Source organism: Polypterus senegalus, chromosome 5, assembly GCF_016835505.1.
Source record: "Polypterus senegalus isolate Bchr_013 chromosome 5, ASM1683550v1, whole genome shotgun sequence".
In the NCBI taxonomy this organism is placed as follows: Eukaryota; Metazoa; Chordata; class Cladistia; order Polypteriformes; family Polypteridae; genus Polypterus; species Polypterus senegalus.
In genome coordinates, this window is record NC_053158.1 from 187,234,289 (window position 1) to 187,257,829 (window position 23,541).

Sequence of the window (23,541 nt, forward strand, 5' to 3'; positions counted from 1 at the left end):
ATTTAACACTAAACACTAATTCACTTTTCTGAATGCAAAAATAAAAATAACAGCTAAATAAACAATGGGATCAGTTAAAGGTAAAAATGACTCATTGTGACACTTGTAAAAAAATACTGTAACAACAGGCAGCTCCAGGAATAAACTTCACTGATTTAAACAATAGTAGTTATGAAAAATAAATTGTAAATTTGATATTCTGGAAAAAAACACAGGTGAAATAGTATAAAGTATATTATGCAAGAATAACTATATTACATACATTATGCAGGTGATAAGAAAATAATGAATTCTTCCAATAACAGGTGTACTTAATCAAGTTCAAGGCCGATGTGGCTGCAATTAATCTGTGCAGCGACTGAAAGGAAGCAGAAACAAATGCAGAATGGATGGATGGCTGAAGAAATAAATATTAATGCCACTTTCGATACTTTTTAAGGCAATTCAAAGCATCAAACTGATGACAATGAACATATTAGCCTGCTGCTTTGTACTCACATTGTGAATTAGTAGAATATTTGCCAAATGTTTCAAGGACACCTTTTTACTTTACAAGCATCTCATCCTGAAAGTACGTTTAAATTTGTTCATACAGATAGCCATTTATTTCCATTACTATCTCAAAATAAATCAAAACCATTAAAGTTCTGAAAGGCTTTCATATTCAGCCAGATCTGCTGTCAGGGTAACTTGGGTGCACACCCTGGAGCTCTGATCGCAAATGGGCGTAGGGGTCTTACCGAAAAACAAAAAACTAAACCAATAACAGGAAAGGTGTATGTTTTCACCAATAGCACAGAATCCCACAACAGTCTGCTATTCAGCACACACTCAAACCCACTTCAAGTCTCATTATAAACCGATCTAATCAGACCTAAATAAAAGAAAAAATGAGTATTGATCAGTTTATAAGGTTGATGGGACAAAATCATAGTAGGTGTCTGTTAGGTCAGTTTTATGAGATTAGAGAAAAGAGTCTAAAGGGGTGGCTGTTTGAAATGAAGAAGCAAAAGATATTGCTTTGTGAAAACTATAACTGGCATTAAAAAAAATTAAAAATAAGATCATTTGAACAAGCACTTTGAACAAGTCTTTAAATACTGAAGTTTAGACTAATGAGACCGATCATTCTGATAATCAGATCAGGAAAAAACTTCATATCAATGTGCAAACAGATTCTGTGGCATTCTGTAACATCAGCATAGACATAAGTGACAATATGGAGCGCAGTGAGGCCACTGCAGGAGGTATGACACTGCGATAGACTAAACAGTGCCAAATCCAAACAAAAGATTTTCTTTACACTCGCCTCCAGACACATTTCAAACCTCACTGTTCATTCTGATTGTTTTGCTCAGATCGGATCTGCCAATCTTAGCTGTTCACGTTGATAAGTTCAAGTGTCCTGTATTCAACAGTTCTCAACCTCAGTACGGGAGATTCCATGATGCTGCAGGTTATTTCAACCAGCTTTTCAATCAACAGGTCATTTTACCTCAAATTGATCTCATTTAATTAGCTGGTCTTTTTTGTTCTTGTCTTGTCAGAAATAAGATGTTGCAGATGTTCTATCAGACGGTTGTGGCGATCACCCTCTTCTATGGGGTGGTGTGCTGGGGAGACAGCATAAAGAAGAGGGTGACGCCTCACGCCTGGGCAAACTGGTGATGAAGGCAGGCTCTATTGTAGGCAAGGAGCTGGACAGTTTGACATCTGTGGCAGAGCGACGGGCGCTGAGCAGGCTCCTGTCAGTCATGGAGAATCCACTGCATCCCCTGAACAGGATCATCTCCAGACAGAGGAGCAGCTTCAGAGACAGACTGCTGTCACCGTCCTGCTCCACTGACTGACTGAGGAGATCGTTCCTCCACCACACTACACTATACAATTCCACCCGAGGGGGTAAACGTTAACATTATACAAGATTATAGACTGTTACACCCGCCTCGCACTCTCCACCTTGCATTTTTTAACTTGCACTGCATTTTTATCACTCTTTAATTAATATTGTTTTTGTTGTTTTTATCAGTATGCTGCTTCTGGAGTATGTGAATTTCCCGTTGGGGATTAATAAAGTATCTATCTATCTATCTATCTATCTATCTATCTATCTATCTATCTATCTATCTATTCTGCATTCGGAAAAGGTACAGCAGTGCAATGTTACATTTTAAGACATTTAGAAATACTTTATTTTTGTCATAGCTTAAATAATTAACTCTCTTTTGTTGTTTTCCAATGAAGTTGTCTTTTTTTCTGTATAGTTTGCTCACTTAATTATATCTTAATAAAAACAAGTAACAATGGGCAGAGTGGACACCTGGGCAAATGATACCAAGTGCTGAAACGCTACAAGTACAGACCCACTATAGAATCTGTTCAATAGTAAATAATGGATTAAATGATCAGAACACCTGGAAAAGCAGGATGAAAACAATGATGAAAAACCTTAAAAACCAGGCTAAAACAAAACATTAAATTATCCCCATATAACTAACATACATGCTTCGTGCATTCTAATAATTAATTACTTAGTTTTGTCATTTCTGTATTGTCAGAAACAGGAACTGGAAATACCATTAGGAACCAACTTTAAAATCAGAAGCTGGTTGGAACAAACAAAAAAAAAAAACAGTACAGGGGGTCCCCAGAAATCTGCCTGTAATCTAAATGTAATGAATCTGCCCTGCAAAACAGCTTGCATGCACACTTTAGTACATTTGTTCATGAGTCATCTGCGCCAGCAACAACAAAAAACGTCATTTATTGATGGCAATGCTGCACCAGGAGATATGTGGGTATGAGAAGGGAGCCAGCAATGGTGGGCCGTAATTATTGTCACAGCTGCACCTCTCCTCCATTGTTGCTCTGCCACGTTGTTGGCGCTTGCTAATGACAGCGCTGCTCAGGCCATGCTAAAAAAAAAGAAACAAAAAAAAAACATGAATTCTGATATGACTTCGGCAGCATGGTGGCGCAATGTTAGCGCTGCTGCCTCGCAGTTAGGAGACCCGGGTTCGCTTCCGGGGTCCTCCCTGCGTGCAGTTTGCATGTTCTCCCCGTGTCTGTGTGGGTTTTCTCTGGGCACTCCGGTTTCCTCCCACAGTCCAAAGACATGCAGCTAAGGTGGATTGGCGATTCTAAATTGGCCTTGGTGTGTGGTTGTGTTTGTGTGTGTCCTGTGGTGGGTTGACACCCTGCCCGGGATTGGTCCGTGCCAACTGGCTCCAGCAGACCCCTGTGACCCTGTGTTCGGATTCAGCGGGTTGGAAAATGGATGGATGATCTAACTTCATGTTGCATGGCCACAAATCAAATATGTAAATAATCTAGGACCACCTATAAAAATGCCCCATTTGAACAGATCAGATATCTGTGTCCACACAGCCCTCCAGGTCTGTGTCACATTAAGGCAAAATATTGTATTTGAGTCACTTCAATCTGGTAATGTGAATGTTTACTTTGTGTAAATTTGCAAACCCAACATGGCCAGTTACATATCTTTTTTTTCCACAAAGTGGGATAATCCTTTTAAACATATCTAATTAATACTATTAAATGAGCTGTCAGAAGGGAGTTGATTTCCTGATGCTGCACTCTTCAGATCATTTATTACATTCTTTGTAATACACTAATGAGCAAAAATTAACAACCAATATAACGTTTTGGAGTTTTTCTACCTTAATCCCTGTATCTGATTTATTATTGACATATGTGATTTTCATAATTATTTGTGATTTTTTGAATATACCTAATGGTGTAATGATGAGGCTTTTTGAGCTTTGACACCCTGGCACCCATGGTGGTCTTAATCCTTGTCTTGCTTTCACATGTCCCTCACAATAGCGGTATTTGCATACACTGGACTGGAAAAGACAAGTAGATTTTTTTTTATTATTATTATTTTGTAACTTGCTTATTTACTTTTCATACACAGGACATAAATTGCATGTTTGTCTATGATCTTTGAATGTGTACAGAATTAAGGATGGTGTATATGAATAAAAGGAAAGTAAGCTATCATTTTGAAGTTTTGGAAAATAATATTTTAAAAGGGACAGGAAGTCAATTACAATGCAGTAAAGGACAAAAAGATATAATAATCCTTATATATAATTTGATACTATCCATATGTATGGTGTTCGCATCAATACCCCATTTGTATGGTATTTGCTTCAATACCCTGTATGTATGGTTTTCGCATCAATACCGCGACTCAATACAAGTTAGAACCATGCAATGGGACTCTGCCTCTGTAGTTAGAACATAACGTGGCAAACGCGGACACAGTATGGCATGATTGGCTAAGAATGTTCGAATGCTTCAGTGACGCCGCTGGACGGCCGAGTATAGTAAGTCGGTGTTGGTTCAAGCAGATAACGGTAAGTTCTGTTGGTTTTTGGAACATTGGTTTGGTGGGGCGTACTTTCCACGACTAACATCGTCGTCTGACTTAAATCCTTCGACATCTCCAGAGCCGTAAGTAATTTACAGCGTATCACCATTTGCTTGGTACGTTGAAATCTATCTTTGGGCAGTTTGGTTTTGGCATCCATTCTTCTGACATTTATTGGCAAACTCAGTAATGACGGCTGGGTATTAACAACGGTCATTGTTTAAATTTTAGCCAATCTCAGATCTAAAATGACCATGCCAACATAATTATTACTCCGACTCTGATTAGAGTCGTAAAATACGGTTTGTTTTGAAAATTTGTTTGCCGGAAAAAATCAAGTGAGGTGCGCCGAAGAGCAGAGTTCACATGTCGCAGCCCCGATTAAACAGGAAGCTCTTCATTACATCGGCCGAAAGGGTCCATTTTAAGCACAAATCAGTGCCATGATAACAAAATTGTTTCAAGGACTTAAAAAAATCAAATAATTCTTTGCAGAGAAAGTATGGATTTCACAAACGTAGAATTTGTAGCCCGATTCGATCGCTAGTAAATTAATATTCCAGAGGCATGAATATGAAGTTAATTGGTGACTCTGAACTGATGTAATATAATTAAAAGTATGGTACGTGTGAGCCAGTAGCACTAACATCTGTGATACACTTTTGCCTTAAACAAAACATCTAATTAATCGAATGCCTTAATAGATGCATACGGCTTATTCTGGCACTCGGCCACTGAATCCAACTTTGTAATTATGAACACATCTACAGTTTCTTCCTGCATTAAATCCAAAGTAGCTGGCATAGACTCCACCTTGCTCTCACTGTAACTGAAAATGCAAGTTCACAATATGAATTAATGGATATTTACACTCAAATTACAATGCCTTCATCTATTTTTTACTGATTTATTTAGTTTCTTTTAGAATTTATTGAGCACTAAAATGTAAATTTGCCGGTTTTGTCTCTTTAAGATACTCTTCAGGTCCGAGTGAATGGAAGCAGTTCTTGTGCCGGTAGAGTTGAAGTCCTCTTTAATGGTCAGTGGGGCCACGTGTGCAGCTACGCCTGGGACCTGCCAGATGCAGAGGTGGTGTGTAAGCAGCTGGACTGTGGATCTGCCATTTCTGCTCCTCATCTTATACACCTTGAGTCTCTTCCTGAAGACCGAGTGCTGACTGGAGTAAAGTGCAGAGGGAATGAAACTGAGCTGAGTCAGTGTGAGGCAGCAACCCAGGAGGAGCGGCCTTGTCAGCATGAATGGGATGGAGGTGTTATTTGCGCAAGTATGCAACATTAACATATTTACTCAGTTTGTTTGCGTACTTGTTTTGCACCTGAGGTGTTTTTGTTTATTGTTGTTTTTTCTTGTCTGTTGTTGTGTGCTCTTGTTGATTGCTTCAGGACTCACACAATAACATTTTCAATGTACTGAGCACATATGACAATAAAGTTGAAGTTCAGTTGAAAGTTATTCTTGTCTTATGTAAAGTGCTGCATGCTTGTACTGTACATTGAAATAAATGTTTGTTTATTTTTTCTTTCTCTTAGAATCTACTCAAGAAAAAAATATGGATGACACAGGTAAACATTAGCAGTCATAATAATGTATCAATATATTTTATATACAGTACATATGTATAAAGATGTCAGAGTGGTTCTTCAGAGCGATACCATAGGGGAACCGTTTTTGGTTGCGTAAAGAACTATCCACAAGAAAGTGCCAGAAAAAAACAAAACAAAACAAAAAAAAAACAACCTTTGTTTAGTTGCATAATCTGCTCCATTAATAACCATGAATAGATGGTACAAGATTTGTGAAATCATGTTTTAAAAGGACTCGTTGTAGCCTATGATACATTCAAGATTTCTGTTTTGTCTACATTTTAGGAATCTTTGAAAAGCTAAAAAAAAAAAAATCATATGTAAAGAGCTTTTCTCAGCATGAAATGGTTCTTTGTCAAGAAATGGTTCCACAAGGAACCACACAACCCAGTAAAGTTCCATTTAAGAGCCAATATTTTCAGAAAGATAGATAGATAGATAGATAGATAGATAGATAGATAGATAGATAGATAGATAGATAGATAGACAGATAACACACACATTGGTCTGAACACACACCAGAATAACTAAAAAAGTAAATAAAAGAAAGAAAACCTCTGTTATGCATTAGGTAGACATTTTGCTGTTGTTATAAAGGAGCCCCAGTTTCCTGACCCAATTCTGTTGAATAATTCATTGACTGAAAGTCCTCAGTGTTAGTGTGTCACAGAGAGACGATGTGCAGCATTGTTCATACTGGCACTCCATTTTGTCTTCATCCTTTCCTTCACAACTACCTCCAGCTGCACCAGAATGTGTCCCATAACAGAGCTCACCCTTTTAATTAGTTTGCTGATTGAGTAGAAATTTCTTGAAGTGATGTTACTAGTGCAGCACACCACAGCATACAAGTACCTGGGAGACTGCACCACCTCTATCGTGTATATACACTCCCTTAATAGTGACCAGACATTGAGGCTTTGTGGTGCGCTGAAAGTCAATAACCAGTTCCTTATTTTTGCTGATGTTAAACAAAGTTATCCCCCTGACTCCTCTCTTCTGTCTCATCCCCTTTATCAATACTCTCCCTAAGTGCAGAATCAGCTGAGAATTTCTGCCAGTGCCATGACCTGATGTTATACTTACAGTCAGTGGTGTACAGAGTGAAGAGAAAAGGAGACAAGACTGTTTCTTACTGTGCTCCAGAGTTGCTCACATCTGTATTAGAAACATAGTCTTTCAATCAATCAATCAACATTTATTTATATAGCACATTTTTATTTAAAAAAATGTAGCTCGAAGTGCTTTACAAAATGAATAGAAAAATAGAAGACACAATAAAAAATAAACATAGGTCAACATTAATTAACATAGAATAAGTAAGGTCCGATGGCCAGGGTGGACAGAAAAAAAAAAAAAAACTCCAAAAGCTGGAGAAAAAAATAAAATCTGTAGGGGTTCCAGACCACGAGACCACCCAGTCCCCTCTGGGCAATCTACCTAACATAAGTCAAACAGTCCTCTTTGTATTTATGGTTTTCATGGAAGGACCTGATGATGATGGTCACGGAGACTTCTGGCTTTCAGTCCATCAATGTTGGTGCATCATGATGCTTTGAGTAGGTGGTGGTGGCGCAGGCCACCACAAAGAAAACGGAAAAAGAAACAGAAGAGAGAGTAGGGGTCAGTACGGATTTTGGAGCCACTGTGAATAGTTATTATGAAGAGTCTCACACATGGTGTCTGCTTGAAAAATAGTCCATTACGCAGGATACCATAAGCTCATCCTCCTGCATATCTCTGAGGTTATTCCTTTACAGAAGATGGCTGGAATGTTATGAAGGGTCTGAAGAAATCAAACCATATAACCCTTACGGTGCTGCCAGCTTTGTTCAGCCTTGTGGAGCAGATAGATAATTACATAGTCTACTTTAATGTTTGTCTATCAAGCAAACTGCAGTGGGTCATGGTGGTCTACTAAAAGAGGACTCGTATAGTCAATGGCCAACCTATCAAAGGCCTTCATGATATGAGATGTAAGGGCCACTGGTCTGTAGTCATAAGGTAAAGAGGCACCTGCTTTCTTTGGAACAGTTACAATGCAGGATGTTTTCCACAGCAGTGGCACTTTCTGGAGCCTTAGGGTCAAACTGAACAGGTGACAGAGGACACCACTAGGGATTCCCGGACATTTTTCATTCCCGCATTCCCCAGAATGAAACTGCTGTAATTCCCGGGAAACCGGGAATGGCCAAGTTCGCTTATATAGCGTGTAAAAGTGTAAAAATCAATCAAGAAATAACAGAGTTGTAGTTGAAAACTGAAGACTTCATTGACGTCTGTCTGAGAACAGCTTTGAACAGCAATTTGAAATTGCAATGTGTCAGTCTGTTGCATCCGCATTATCTGTGCCAAGAAACTTGCCATCACAGAATGATGACAAGAAAGGATGTATCAGTAACAGCTGAAATGGCGGTGTTTCACAGCAACTGCAAGCGCGGGCATTGTTTAGAACAAGTGTATCTGTATCTGATGACTGTGCTGCCTACTTCAGTGGAGGCAATGCGTGCTTTCTCAGCAGCTTGCGTACTCTGCACGAAGTACTCTCTCACCTGGACGATCGCACGCTGGAGTAGTTATGCTTCCTACGCTCTAATTACCGCAACTAGATCAGGGATGCCCACAGTTCACATTTAAATATATATATATATATATATATACTAAGTACACTTTATACATAAAATATATGTTGTTGTACCTTGCATAACTGAATAACCTTTATGGCACAATTCAATACATTTATGGTCACTACAGTATTTGGACTTAATAATCTTCATGTGAGAAAAGGCTGACTCGCATAAATAAGTAGAGCCGAGTAATGCAGTCAAGGAGCTTTTGAATTCAGCCGAGTGAAAAATAACGGCTGTCCGATTAACTGCGATTTTAGTTCCCTCTCTTTTTTCTTTCTCAGATCGCTTTTCAGAAGGACGTCAGTTTCGTATTTTTTATGAACAGTTCAAAAGTGCATTTCCACATTTTCCTTCTTTAGAATAGCAAAGATAGATTAACAGATCAGACAAACGCACTTCGATTGTGACATTGTGGGAGAAAAAAATCCTCTTCTAATTCCACATAAAGCCCATAACCTCCCCAAACATTTTTTTTTTAATTCCTTCTTTAGTCGATATAAATTTGAAGGCTAATTAGATCACAGCCGGAGTTTTGCAGTAGCTCGCGCGTTTGATCGTGCGTGCGGGATTACCGGTGTCTTAGAAGAGAAGAGATCTCAGACTGGCCTGTATGTCAATCAAGTGGCAAATGCCATAGGGGGGGATATATGATAGACTAACGTTTAAAAAAAAAAATTTGAATGCCACACGACCTACCAGTCGATCGCGATCGACGCATTGGACACCCCTGAACTAGATACATGTACTTATATGACAGCATGAACTCCTTTTAGATAAATGTTAGTCTTTTATTTTTGTCAACATACTACAGTAGTTTTTATTGAAAATAAGTGTCGGTCGTTCTAAAACTGTTCACATGTGAGATGCCCGTGCACTATGTCATCCCGGGAATGACATACGGGATTCCCGAATTCCCGGGAATGGATAAACCCGTCCGGGAATAGATTCCCTAGACACCACAAAGTTCTGAGGGTGTAGTGTGGTAAATAATCCATTTTAGGAGAAACCCTGAGCACAAGTGACTGAAATGAGGTTCCTGCACAGGGTTTCTATTTATACTGCAGTTAAAATGTCTACTGAGAAGTTTCCAAGAGGGCACCTCCTTGATACAATTATTGATTATATCTTGGGATTGTGCACAAATTCCTCAGAAGGAGCTGGTAATAGTTTAAAAGAATAGAATGGTCTGTTCTGTCCAATTTAGGATATTGCTTTCACTTCCCTCACTAGAATAGGATGAGTGTCCTGAAAGTCAAGTTAAGTGATGTGATGAAATGCATCAATTAAAAGATTTAAAAAACTTGTATTAGTAAACATAACAAAACAAATGTTTAACTCATGAAGAAATTGTTTACCATGTGTTTAAACTCACGTGGATGAAAATTAACTGCTCTTTTGGTCCAATTGTTGTCTGTTTGACAGATGAAAAAAAATTACAAATTACTACCCTTAATATTGCTTGTGCAGGAAGAGTAGATGTCTATTACAAAGGTCAATGGGGAACAGTTTGTTCAACTAACTGGAGAATAGAAGAAGTACAACTTGTGTGTAAGCAAACGGGGTGTGGAGAAGCAGAAACTGTTCCTCAAATGCGTATACCCTCTGGTGATGCTCCCATCTGGCTGGATAATGTCCACTGCTCAGGGAATGAAACCTTCTTATGGGAATGTCCTTCTAATCCCTGGGGCCAACATGAATGTGATCACAGTATGGCAGCCACAATTATATGTAAAGGTATGTTAAACTAGGTACATTATTCTTCTAATAATGTTTTGAACAGAATTATTTGAATCCTCAATAAATGTTCATGTTAAATATTAAGACTCTATAATCCTAGGTTTAAATCTCAGTCTAGGCATTGTCTAGCTAAAGGTAGCACATTTTTCTTTTGACCTTTCTGCATTCTCCAGTTTCTTCCAACATACAAAATATGTTCCCTTTAGGCTGACTAGCCTGAAATGAATGAGTGTAGGTGTATATGGTGTGTCTAGTGTTGGTTGCTGATGGGCTGCTGATCATCTGACCCAGTATTGGAATAGGTTGACTCAATGAAAGAGTAGTCATAATGTTAGCGTGATACTGAAATGAGCCAGCCTGGTACTGTATTTAAATTAGTTAACTGGATAAAATTCTTAAGATTGGTAGTTTTTGTGAAAGCTGCCTGCTTGTAATTAGTACTTGTACAGAGATGTATTAACAAAAGCGGTTCACTGACATACTGAAAATGCATATTTAGGTTTCATTAAACAAAACAGATGTTTACCACAATGCACTACAATAAGTATAGATATTGTGTTGTTTGGTATTTCTCTATGCCTCTAAATGCAGAACTAAAGTTGGTATATACTGTATAATGATAATTGCTTTTACTTATTTAAATGTGTATTTTATATCATTTATTACTAGCCAACCCGCGGCGTACCCATACGCATAATCAGGCCGGTTTTTAAATAATTTTTAAGCACAGGGAGAAAATTAACATTTGATAAATCGGTAATGCAATAAATCAGCAAAAAAAGCAACATTGTAACAATGCACAGAACGAACCAACACACAATCGTCCATGCGGTGCTCAGGCGCGGAGGGTGGAACGGGAGGAGAGGAGAAAGACGTCCATTCCACTCCCTCCGTCATGCTAGTTTGATGATTTCTCGTTCAGTATGCACTGCCTGCTCATGTGCCCACCTCCAATTCGTCACTGGAGTCGTTGTCGTCTTTGTACAGTCCAGATGCACCTGTGACTCACGTAGACTTTTCATTGCTCTGTGCGGTTTTGGCTGCGTTTCTATATATAATCCACCAAGACACCCGACCACGGTAGTAGCAAGGTGGGAGGGGGGTGTGTACAAAGTGCAGGAGCATCTAAGAAGACGCATGTTTGTCGCGGATGTGAATTGCTGTATGTAGCGTGTAAAACAGTTTGCTATGGTGCATGCGGTCGTGCGTCGTAACCGAAAACTCATTTTTTTAAAGACTGCTCATTGTGTTTTAATTTCAGTTGTAAAGGAATGTTTTAAGGATCCCATGGGATACCCCTCGCAAACCGTTTTACACGCTGCATATGGCGATTCACCTCCGCGAGAAACATGCCTCTATGAACAGTCAACGAGGGTCTGAGCTGCATGTGACCTCTACGACAGACGAATATAAATGACGCCGGTTTTTCTGTGTCATCGCGTCCAAGTTGGAGGGCGTGGCTCTGTGAGTTGTCGTCGTATCCAATGGTCTTGGAGTTGGTGGGCGTGGCTCCTTCCTGCGTGCGCCATAGGTGTCTCACTTGTCCGCGGCTTAGTGAATCCACGCCCCTTCCAGTGTGCTTTCCATGGTTGTCTTGCCTTAGTGAATTATATATATAGATGATTTGAGTTTTCAGCTTTACTCATGTAGTACTTTCAATGCTTGTTGAGCAAATTATCAATGTTTTAAATAATTAAAGTCATGTTCATTGTCATGTGTGCATAGTGCACAGCGTACATACTGTATGGTAGTACAATGAAATACTTACTTGCATTTCCTTGGAAAAGCTAACAATAATACAACACCAACAAGCACAAGAAAGTATACATAGAATGCAACATGTGTATATGTACAATTTTGTATACAATTATATACCATAGTAGAAAAACTTTCCTCTGTTTTCAAAGAAGCCATTCACGGAGACCAGATGAAAAGGCAGAACAATTCTTTATTTGTACACAGGTATGCACAAATGTCTCAGTCCATGGAATGAGCAATCAATAAAACAATTTATCTGTCTTTATATTTTTCTGTTACATTACCTCATCTAATACATCACGTCATTTGACTCTTAATATCCATAATGTGTAGAGCTCCATCTAGTCAGTGAATGCCACCAGTACTTTCTGACTCCTTTTGACTCTGCCATTAATTTGAATATTGCCTTGTAAATAGGCATAATCTTTGGTCCCTTCTATTGATTTTAGCACCGCTTCATAGGAGGGGTGTTTGGGCTTTGCCATTAGTTTATTTCTGCTTTATAGAAGGTTGTTTGTTACTCAAATACTTCATTTTAATCTTAGCAAATATCTTGGCTCATCAGCTTCTGGATCACCTCAAAAAATTCAATCTGTTTGAAAAATTTCAATGTGGTTTCCGAACTTCTCACAGTACAGAGACAGCCCTGCTCAGAGTCACCAATGACCTCCTGATAGCCACTGACCAGGGCTCTTCATCACTCCTTATCCTTCTGGATGTCACAGCTGCATTTGATACGGTTAGGGATGGGAATTGATAAGATTTTCACGATTCCGATTCCATTTTTGATTCTGTTTAACAATTCGATTCTTTATCGATTCTCCTATCGATTCTTATTTTTAAAAAAGGAGAACACACAGGTCAATTAGCTTAGAACTTTGTTTTATATCTTATCTTTGAACAAGATAGAAATTTAGGAGTAGCATGACCTTACAAACCCAACAGTGAGATCTTAAGAGATACACAGCCTACGGCTCCTCAATGGGGTGCCATGGGGTCCCCAGAAAAAAATTTGTAAATGTAAAATAATAATAAAATAAATATTCTTCTGTAGCAATAACAAAGTATAACATAAATTATTCTGTGGCAATTACACAAGAATGTCCAGTAACATTTACACTCTCCTATTTAAAAGTATATATGAGCTGAGCACTCAAAAATAAAACTACATCAGCCAGCGACAAATACAATCACCTCAAGTCCAATGGAACTGTGCACTGTGCAATTCTGCAACCATCAACTATGGAGAATTAACAATTCTTTTGCAGAAATATAAGCATACTGTATCTGCTTTTTCAGGAAGGATACGTGATTTTTCTGGACTTATGGTCTCTCCAGCTGTGGAGAACACCCTCTCAGATGGGGTGGAGGATGCCTGCACACACTCTGTGAAAGGAGAAGCTACCAGTAGACTGCAGCGAGAACTGCCAGCATCTGAGCCAGCCAGACTCTGTCTGTCTCTCTCGTCATGGTCATCTAAATGCAATGCACAGTAATAGCAGGTTTTGCAATAAGGCAAATCGCGCTAACATAATATGCAATGTTAGTTGATTAGTTACCTGCCATATTAACGGGAGAGGACGTGCAAACGTTACCGCTGCAACTGGGTTGAGATTCACTAGTCCAGAGCGGATCAAAAACATGACATTCATTTAAGGTTATCGTGTATTTTGTGAGGAAATGCTTTTGCATATTCGTAGTGTTTCCTCCCTTTGATGAAATATCTACTTTGCAGGTATTGCAAGTTGCCCTGTTGTCATCCTTTCTCGGAAAGTATAACCAAACTTTTGAGCGTTTGTGCCGCTTAGAGGTGCCATGTTTCCTGCTGGGTAAATGATGCTACGCAACGTGGTGATGTCATTCGAGGCGACTGGAATCGATAGGGGAATCGTTTGCAAAAATGGCAAACAATTCCAAGGAATTGAAACAGTGGGAACCGGTTCTCAACAAGAACCGGTCTTCGATTCCCATCCCTAGATACGGTAGATCATAATGTTCTCCTTTATCATCTTCACTATATAATTGGACATTCTGGCATTGCTTTGGAGTTGTTCGAGCTCTATCTTACAAATAGGGTTGAGTATGTGACCTTGGGGGATGCTAAATCTCATTCCCACACTGTCACCTGGTTCCACAAGGATCAGTCCTTGGGCCGACCCTTTTTTAATATCTATATGCTACCCCAGGTCACATCATCCGCAAGCATGCAGTTTCATTCCATTGCTATTGTAATGATACGCAGATTTATGTGAGACTGGATTCGACTTCTTTTACACCTCCATCAACTCTTTCCTCCTGCTTGAATGAGATTGAGGCCTGGATGTCCAAGAACTTCCTTAAGCTGAACAGCACTAAAACTGAAGCTATTTTAATTGGCACCCCCCATCAACTTTGTTCATCTGTAAATTGTATTTCCTTTTCTCGCCATACCATTACCCTCTCCCCTTCTGTTACAAATCTGGGTGTCAAGTTAGACTCCCATCTGTCATTTGATACAAATGTCCATCACCTTTGTAAAATTACACTCTTTTATCTTCGAAACACAGCCAAACTCCGTCCCTACCTCTCCATCTGTGATGTTGAAAAGCTGGTTCATGCCTTTGTCTCATCGAAACTGGATTATTGTAATTCACGCCTCATCGGAATCCCCAGCAAGAGCCTTCAAAAGCTCCAACAAATTCAAAATAGTGCTGCAAGAATCCTGATGAGGGAGCGGAAATATGAACACATTTCACCAATCCTTCGGTCCCTTCATTGGCTCCCTATTCACCTCCATATTAAATATAAACTGTTTACTCACCTGTGTATTAATGGAAATGCTCCACAATACCTTAAGAAACTCCTTATACTACAGTCCACTGCAAGAAACCTCCTTTTTGCAAATACCCACCGCCTTCGCCCCCATGTGACCAAACTTCATACAATGGGTGACTGAGCTTTTGCCGCCGCTGCTCCACGGCTCTGGAATTCCCTACCAGAGAGCAAAAGAGAACACAGCAGATTGTGGGCTGTTTTAAAAACAGCTAAAGACTTTTACATTTAGGAAAGCTTATTAACAAGAATGCTATAATTATTGTTCTTTTATCTCTGTTTTTATCTTGCTTTGCCTTTGTTTAAACTTTTTATGTAGCACTTTGAGATTTACTGCTGATGTAAAGTGCCCTATAAATAAAATAAAAAAAATTCTAAAATGAAGCAAAAGCCTAGGCTTGAAGCAACATTTAGTTAACCCTGTAGGTACATTCAATTATTATCCCTATGTGTAACAATTCATTGTTATAACTTCATATAAGTATACACTAGTATTAAATTGTAAAATTATATCATGTATTGATTAAAATTATTGATTACAATTCTATAATACAAAGTATATCTTTATGGTTATATACTGTACATGAGGGAAGTAGAGTTGGAAACTAAGTGAAATAACACTTGCTTTTTTTTTAATTCCCCTATCTATAAATAATGAAATAAAGATACTAAAATTGACACATTCCATCCAAAGTAAAAATGAAGTTAGAAAATTCTTTATTTACTTATTCCTGGTCTCTGTTAGTAGAGGTGGGTTGTAATGCATTTAGAATATTGTTTCGCCACGGTACTTCCCCATTTTACATGAGTGCATTTGGAAATAAAAAAATGCACTTTGTTACATTTCTGTCACCCTCATTCCCATTAGACTTGAAAATACAAATTTATTTTATTCACTTTCTGCCATTTTCTTTCTGACGTGAACATCTGCAGACTGACAGCATCACGTCATCCACACTACGTCTCAGCACAAGCATGCCACAGAGTAGTGTGCTGAGTCCCCTTCTCTACTCCTTGTTCACCTCTGACTCTGTGGCCAAAACTCCAACTTCATTATTAAATGTGCTGATGATATCACCATTATAGGCATTACCAACAACGACAAGACAGGTTACAGATAAGAGGTCAGTCTGCTGACTCAGTGGTGCCAGAGTGTCAGCAAAACCAACTGTGACTTTGAACAAACATTAAAGAAGTGGTGCTCATAAATATACTGACTAGAAGATCCTGTTAAGTAGCTGGATAAGTAAAATCATGAGGGATTTGCCAGTTAGATTAAGTGAGCATGAATTGTTTCAAATACTGTCCAGTGTTTAGAATGAAAATGAGAAAACAAGCAACAGTTATATTACATGAATGCCCTCTCCAGTTTATGATAACACTACCTGTAAATGTTTTTTCTTTTCTTTTATTCTTTAGCTAACATGCTCAGCTCGTGTTCTGAATAGCATTCATTTGCAACATCAGCCCCATTTATCACTAACTTACTAGCTTGGTAGTTGCAATAAAATTATGTTCAAAATTAACTGCTATTATTAATATATAGTATTACCTAAGCATCCAATTTAGACTAAAAGAGCTTAAGAAAAATTGTTCAGTTTCTTAGTGTCTGGATCAAAGTGCAAAGATCAAAACCCATGAGGACTTATTGAGATCATTCATGTTAGGTAGAATGCCTAGTGCTGGGTGGTCTTGTGGCCTCGGAACCCCTGCGGATTTTTTTTTCTTCTTTCTCCAGCCATCTGGAGTTTTTTGTTTGTTTTTATTCTCCCCCTGGCCATCGGACCTTATTTTAGTCAGTCAGTCAGTCAGTCAGGCAACTGCTGTAGAGGCTCTTTATGGGAAAGGGACTGGACCTGCTTGGAATCGACAGTTTGAATGCATGGGCAATGAGTCCATTTTGTTTGACTGCCCTCAATCACAACCCCTGGCTGAAAACTGCAGTGACAGCAGTGACATGTCAATTATCTGTTCAGGTATGTAGAATATAAAATATCATGTGTAAACATATGCAACATCTATTTTTTAGTGACCATTGAAAGCAGTATTCATTCAATCAACTTGTTTTATTACTAGTATTCTTTTCAAAAGTAGGTTGAAGACATTTCAAGACATTTTCATCCTTTGCTCAATGCTCCTATTCTGCCCTTCATTTGATTTTTTTTTATCAAGCTTTATTTACTAGACTGTGCACGTCTACACGTATTTGATCTACAGCAGTCATATTTGTACATTATGTTTGTCTTATTGTTTTGCCACTTCTAAGGTGTCTTTGTTAGTCTTATTAATATCTACAGTTGGGTTTAATTTTTATTATTTATTCCATCCATCCATCCATCATCCAACCCACTATATCCTAACACAGGGTCACGGGGGTCTGCTGGAGCCAATCCCAGCCAACACAGGGCGCAAGGCAGGAAACAAACCCCGGGCAGGGCGCCAGTCCACCACAGGACCTCACTTTATTCTTTGTTATTTAGTATTGCCTAATTTTATTTTCATATTTTTTCTTTCTTCATCCTGTAAAGCACTTTGAGCTACATCAATTGTATGAAAATGTGCTTTATAAATAAATGTTGTTGTTGTAGCTATTACCGTTAAATCATTTTAAAATTTGGGGAGGGCAGCAGAAGCTTTTTCTGACCAATAAAAAAAAGAATAAAAAAATAAAATAAAATAAAATGGTGTTACTGTGGTGGGCTGGTGCCTTGCCTGGGGTTTGTTTCCTGCCTTGCGCCCTGTGTTAGCTGGGATTGACTCCAGCAGACCCCTGTGGCCCTGTAGTTAGGATATAGCGGGTTGGATGATGGATGGATGGATGGAATAAATAATAAAAATTAAACCCAACTGTAGATGTTAATAAGACTAACAAAGACACCTTAGAAGTGGCAAAACAATAAGATTGGATAATGGATGGAAAATGGTGTTATTTTGCAAAATATTTCCTGTATACTGCCAATAAAACTTTGAAAGTATGTGCTTTTGTCTTCTACGAGCAGTGAGAGCTTAAGCAGGCACGTAGCATGCAATTTATACAGTTAACCAAAATCACGTTATACGTACATATTTGATTTTAAAAACTTTGCTTTGTATGGCTGTATCAGCCTGGTAAGGCAGCGGCACAGGGACTCATTTTTGATTGTTAGACATGTTAGAAACTGTATAGAGTTTGTATGTTCTTCCAATGTGTAAATTGACTGATTGGTTTGAATAAGTTTGTGTAACTGTAGAAGGTTACCAGTTTTATGAAAAGATTTAAAAATAAGCAGACAATGAATTACTAGTCACAATGTGAGTGCAGTGCTTATTGCTAATGCCTCTTGATTCTAGAATTCTGGGTTGAAGGAGTAGCCCCATCAAAATTTCTTAAATACAGTATGTTACAATCAACAGAAAGCTTGTTGTGAACAGTCAAGAAGATAAGATTGGTTCTAATTTATTTCAGGTTTATCTGAATATTTGCATTATAAGCATTTATATATCAAATTAATGTAAAACAACATTTATGGTATTTTTTTCTTTTTTATTGTGCTTTGACAGGCTTTTGCTTACTTGACATGATTTTTTTATTACAGTTATTACTATGTATAAACAAATGTATATATGTTTATAATAAAACCAAAAAAACTTACTTCTGTTTTAAGGTGCTGTCAATATATCACTTGAGAATGGAGGAAGTCCCTGTGCTGGCAGAATGCAAATTACAGCTAACAGTGGGAAAAGTACATTTCCTGATGAATTAATTAACAGTCCATTGGCGGACGTTTTGTGCAGGCAGCTTGGTTGTGGATCAGCTGTCTCAGTCAAAAGAGAGGCTTACTTTGGAGAAACGACTGCTGGTCTTTGGACTATCCCAGTTCATTGTGTGGGAAATGAATCATTTATCTGGCAGTGTTCTTCCAAACTTTACCCTAGTGCTGAATTTTTTGAGGACATTCAGAGTAATTTTGCAGGAATGGTGTGTTCTGGTAAGATTTAAAATAATTTTTAACTGTGCATTAAGTATATGCATTATTAGGTGTATTAAGAATATTTTACATAAGTAAAATATATTACAAATAATAAATATTATATAAGAAAATTTACACCTGGAGACAAATAAAGATCTATCTATCCATCGATTGCAAATATCCTAATCATGCAATGGAAATATAAGAGTGTCCCTCAACACTGTGTAATGGAAATATGATAGAAAGTTTCTTTTTATAGTATAGTATCATTATATTAATTTAAATTGTTATTTTAAACTGTTACTTTAAATGATGGCAGAACTCAAAAATATTTTACATTTTAATTTGTCACAAAATACATTTATTCAAAGTTTCATAAGTCCAGTGTATGTAAAGTTACTACTACAATCCAGTAATTCAGGGCAGTGTGAATAAAATTACAGTGTTACTTTTGGGGGTCTTTAAATCTCAGCTGAGTTTTGCTTTTAAAACTTTCCTTTAACAGAAACTGGTGACATTGGAATGAGATCGTCTTTCCTTGAAACGCACATATTGTTCTAGCGTCAGAAACATTTAGTACCTTGCAAAATGCTAAACTGTAGAAAATAGTAAAATCAATTATCATTCAATTTGTAGCTCACTTACAGCCAAGATTGGTCAGCAGTGAGGACCCCTGTTCCGGCCGTGTAGAGGTGCAGTTTGGAGAGACCTGGGGGACAATTTGCGACTCCAGCTGGGACATCAAGGATGCCAATGTTGTCTGTCATGAGCTTCAGTGTGGGGTGGCAGTGGCAACTGCTGTAGGGGCTCTTTATGGGAAAGGGACTGGACCTGCTTGGAATCGACAGTTTGAATGCATGGGCAATGAGTCCATTTTGTTTGACTGCCCTCAATCACAACCCCTGGCTGAAAACTGCAGTGACAGCAGTGACATGTCAATTATCTGTTCAGGTATGTAGAATATAAAATATCATGTGTAAACATATGCAACATCTATTTTTTAGTGACCACTGAAGCAGTATTCATTCAATCAACTTGTTTTATTACTAGTATTCTTTTAAAAGGTAGGGTGAAGACATTTCAAGACATTTTCATTCTTTGCTCAATGCTCCTATTCTGCCCTTCATCTGATTTTTTTTTTATCAAGCTTTATTTACTAGACTGTGCACAAACACGTATTTGATCTACAGCAGTCATATTTGTACATTATGTTTGTGTTATTGTTTTGCCACTTCTAAGGTGTGTTTGTTAGTCTTATTAACATCTACAGATTGGTTTCATTTTTATTATTTTGTCCATCCATCCATCCATCATCCAACCCGCTATATCCTAACACAGGGTCACGGGGGTCTGCTGGAGCCAATCCAAGCCAACACCGGGCCTAAGGCAGGAAATAAACCCTGGGCAGGGTGCCAGCCCACTGCAGCGCACACACACACAAAAAGCACACATTAGGGACAATTTAGGATCGCCAATGCACCTAACCTGCATGTCTTTGGACTGTGAGAGGAAACCCACGCAGACACAGGGAGAACATGCAAACTCCACACAGGGAGGACCCAAGAAGTGAACCTGAGTCTCCTAACTGTGAGGCAGCAGCGCTACCTTTGTGCCACCGTGCAGCCCTTTATTATTTTGTTTTGTTTTTTATTGTTTTTAGTTGGATTCTTCTTTTTTTTTATTTTACATTCATCAGTCTTTGTAGTCACTACTTACATGACCCTGTACACATATGTTATTCTTCTTTAGCTCACATTCTACATTTACTACTAATCTGATATCCACGATTGATTCAAAAATTATAATTTCTTAGTTCAACATTAACAGTTAAAATGATGTTTTGTGCCTTATTTGGTTTTCACAAGTCATGATTCCTTTCTCTTCTGCACTAACTATTTTTGCCTTGTTCTCTGATTTATCTTTCATCTAGAAATGTTTCTTCTGTCTATCTGGACTTCAGCTGTGCTCTGGTCCCAATTGTTTTAAATTGTTTGAGCAGCATCTTATTAAACTTTAAACTTCTCTCGTAAAAATCCTGATACCATCCATTATTTTGTTTACAAACTAAACCTTTTTCTTAATACTTTTTAAATGATTTATATCTATGTCTTTCATTTCTGTAATTTTCTGAGCAGCACCCTGAGTATTATCTTCAGAACATATGAAATCAGTTAAACCAATCTATCAAAACATCTGATTCTTCTTGTTTCTCTAATGACTAAGGATTTGCAGGTTTTGGTATTTTAAATAGAGGTTTATGCTTGTTTTTCCCTGATCTTAAACTTAATGCTCTTCCATTTTACAGGGCAGGCACCATTTGATATTCTAATTCCTGTCTAATACTAATCACATTCTGCACACGTTATTTTTGCTCTGTTTCATAGATTTCTGCATTGTGCTCACTAATTTATTATGAGGTCACTGCAAAACTTATTTTGTTCACTGTGCTGTTCACTTAAAATGTTGTTCAGTTTCAGCATCCTTCCATCAGTACATCAATAGTTAAGATCTGATCCAAATTATGTTATCTGAGTATTTCTTAATTTTTAAGGCAGGTCTGGCTGCTGCTCCAGCCACAGTACTGAATCTTGGCACAGGGCAACATGCAGATATAAGGACAGATATGGATGCTGAGCATAAATAAATAAATATGGCAACATTTCACTAAAAAAAACAACTAATATCATATATTAATGAGTGTACAACTTAAATAACACAATATATTACAGCTTGCCTGAAGAAGGGGCCTGAGTTGCCTTGAAAGCTTGCATATTGTAATCTTTTTAGTTAGCCATTAAAAGGGCTCATTTTGCTTGGCTTCTCACTATAATTGTACCATCGCACAAATCTCCTCAGAACTATATTGCTGCACATTTAATCAGCCAATATCCAAAAGTACAATATCACAATTATACTATAATATTTACATCACACAATATTAAAGTTGAAACTAGCCTTGTTAAGTATGATGACATAATATTTTCACTAAACACAGCAACAAGACCTGCTCAGCAAATGTTGCTATAAAACTCAATAAAAATATAAAAATCAACTATGGCTTCTAAAGCCACAGGAACCTAGCCTTGTCTTACAGTAATATTCACAATAAATTTAAGATAAGAGCTGATATTGATACTAATTTGAAATTGATATTCAATTAAATTTGATATTAAATTGTGAGGTCATCTTCAGTCTTCCCAGTCTTGATGAATGTAGAACAAACCTTCCCAAGTCTCGTCTTATCTGATAATGCAAGTATCTGTGTCGTAAACTGCTGTCAACCATGCCTATCTTCAGGGCACAATTTATTATCTAAAAATACCTTTGTGTTAAATATGCTGTAATTATTTCTGTAAGACGATGCTACTGTCCTGCAGGCAAAAGCAGCTTCAGAGGAGTCTGGCTCTGTACGTATGCAGCCAGACTTGATTCTCTTTCTGTTAAGTTTTTGTTGCAGCATTTGTTGTTCATTTATTAAGCATGTTATGAAAATATTAAGTCGGCAAACTTAACAAGGCAGGTTTTAAACTATATCATTGTATAAAAAGGGAAATGTTACTATCTACGACGGCTCCCTCTCATGTCCTGGAGTGATAATGCTTACCTCAGATGAGCCCAGTAGGCAAAAATTAAGATGTGCATGCATGACACATGCTACAAAAAAAGAAAAAGTCCACATGACATGTTATACAAAATGAGGAACAAGTGGTGCAGCAGAAATGAAACTACACAAACTATGCTGTTTTACTGCAAACTATGTCTGAAATTTGCAGCTTAAAAAATTAATTAAACCAAAATGACAATTTGAACAGTCATTTGCAGTCATATTTTTTTATTAATTTTATTTTTTTTCTCCAGCCTCTGGAGTTTTTTTTTTTTTTTGTTTTTTCTGTCCACCCTGGCCATCGGACCTTACTTATTCTATGTTAATTAATGTTGACTTATTTTTATTTGTTATTGTGTCTTCTATTTTTCTATTCTTCATTTTGTAAAGCATTTTGAGCTACATTTTTTTGTATGAAAATGTGCTATATAAATAAATGTTGTTGTTGTTGTTGTCATATGAAAAAGTGTGGGAACCCCTCTTAATTTTTTGGATTTTTGTTTATCATTGGCTGAGCTTTCAAAGTAGCAACTTTGGCTGCCGAGCATGGACAGCCTGCTTCGAATCATCCCATAGATTTTGGATGATATTCAAGTCAGGGGACTCTGATGGCCATTCCAGAACATTGTACTTCTCCCTCTGCATGAATGCCTTTGTAGATTTCGAACTGTGTTTTGGGTCATTGTCTTGTTGGAAATCCAACCCCTGCGTAACTTCAACTTTGTGACTGATGCTTGAACATTATCTTGACGAATTTGTTGATATTGAGTTTAATTCATCCGACCCTCAATTTTTAACAAGGGTCCCAGTCCCTGAACTAGCAACACAGTCACACAGCATGATGGAACCGCCACCAAATTTGTAGGTAGGTAGTAGGTAGGTAGCTGGTGTTTTTCTTGTAATGTGGTGTTCTTCTTCTGCCATGCAAAGCACTTTTTGTTATGACCAAATAACTCAATTTTTGTCTCATCAGTCCAAAGCACTTTGTTCCAAAATGAATCTGGCTTATCTAAATGAGCATTTGCATACAAGTGACTCTGTTTGTGGCGTG

General features: G+C 37.9%; 1 protein-coding gene across 1 annotated transcript in view; it reads left to right on the forward strand.

Moving 5' to 3' along the window:
- Positions 1 to 1,219: 1,219 nt before the first annotated feature.
- LOC120529925 (deleted in malignant brain tumors 1 protein-like) overlaps positions 1,220 to 23,541 on the forward strand; it is a 104,339-nt gene continuing 82,017 nt past the window's right edge. Inside the window, exons 1-7 of the mRNA XM_039754133.1 lie at positions 1,220 to 1,247; positions 5,370 to 5,681; positions 5,947 to 5,979; positions 10,098 to 10,364; positions 13,425 to 13,577; positions 18,581 to 18,904; positions 19,523 to 19,837. Of these exons, the coding sequence (XP_039610067.1) occupies positions 1,220 to 1,247; positions 5,370 to 5,681; positions 5,947 to 5,979; positions 10,098 to 10,364; positions 13,425 to 13,577; positions 18,581 to 18,904; positions 19,523 to 19,837 (1,432 nt within the window). The remainder of the gene's footprint in view (positions 1,248 to 5,369; positions 5,682 to 5,946; positions 5,980 to 10,097; positions 10,365 to 13,424; positions 13,578 to 18,580; positions 18,905 to 19,522; positions 19,838 to 23,541) is intronic.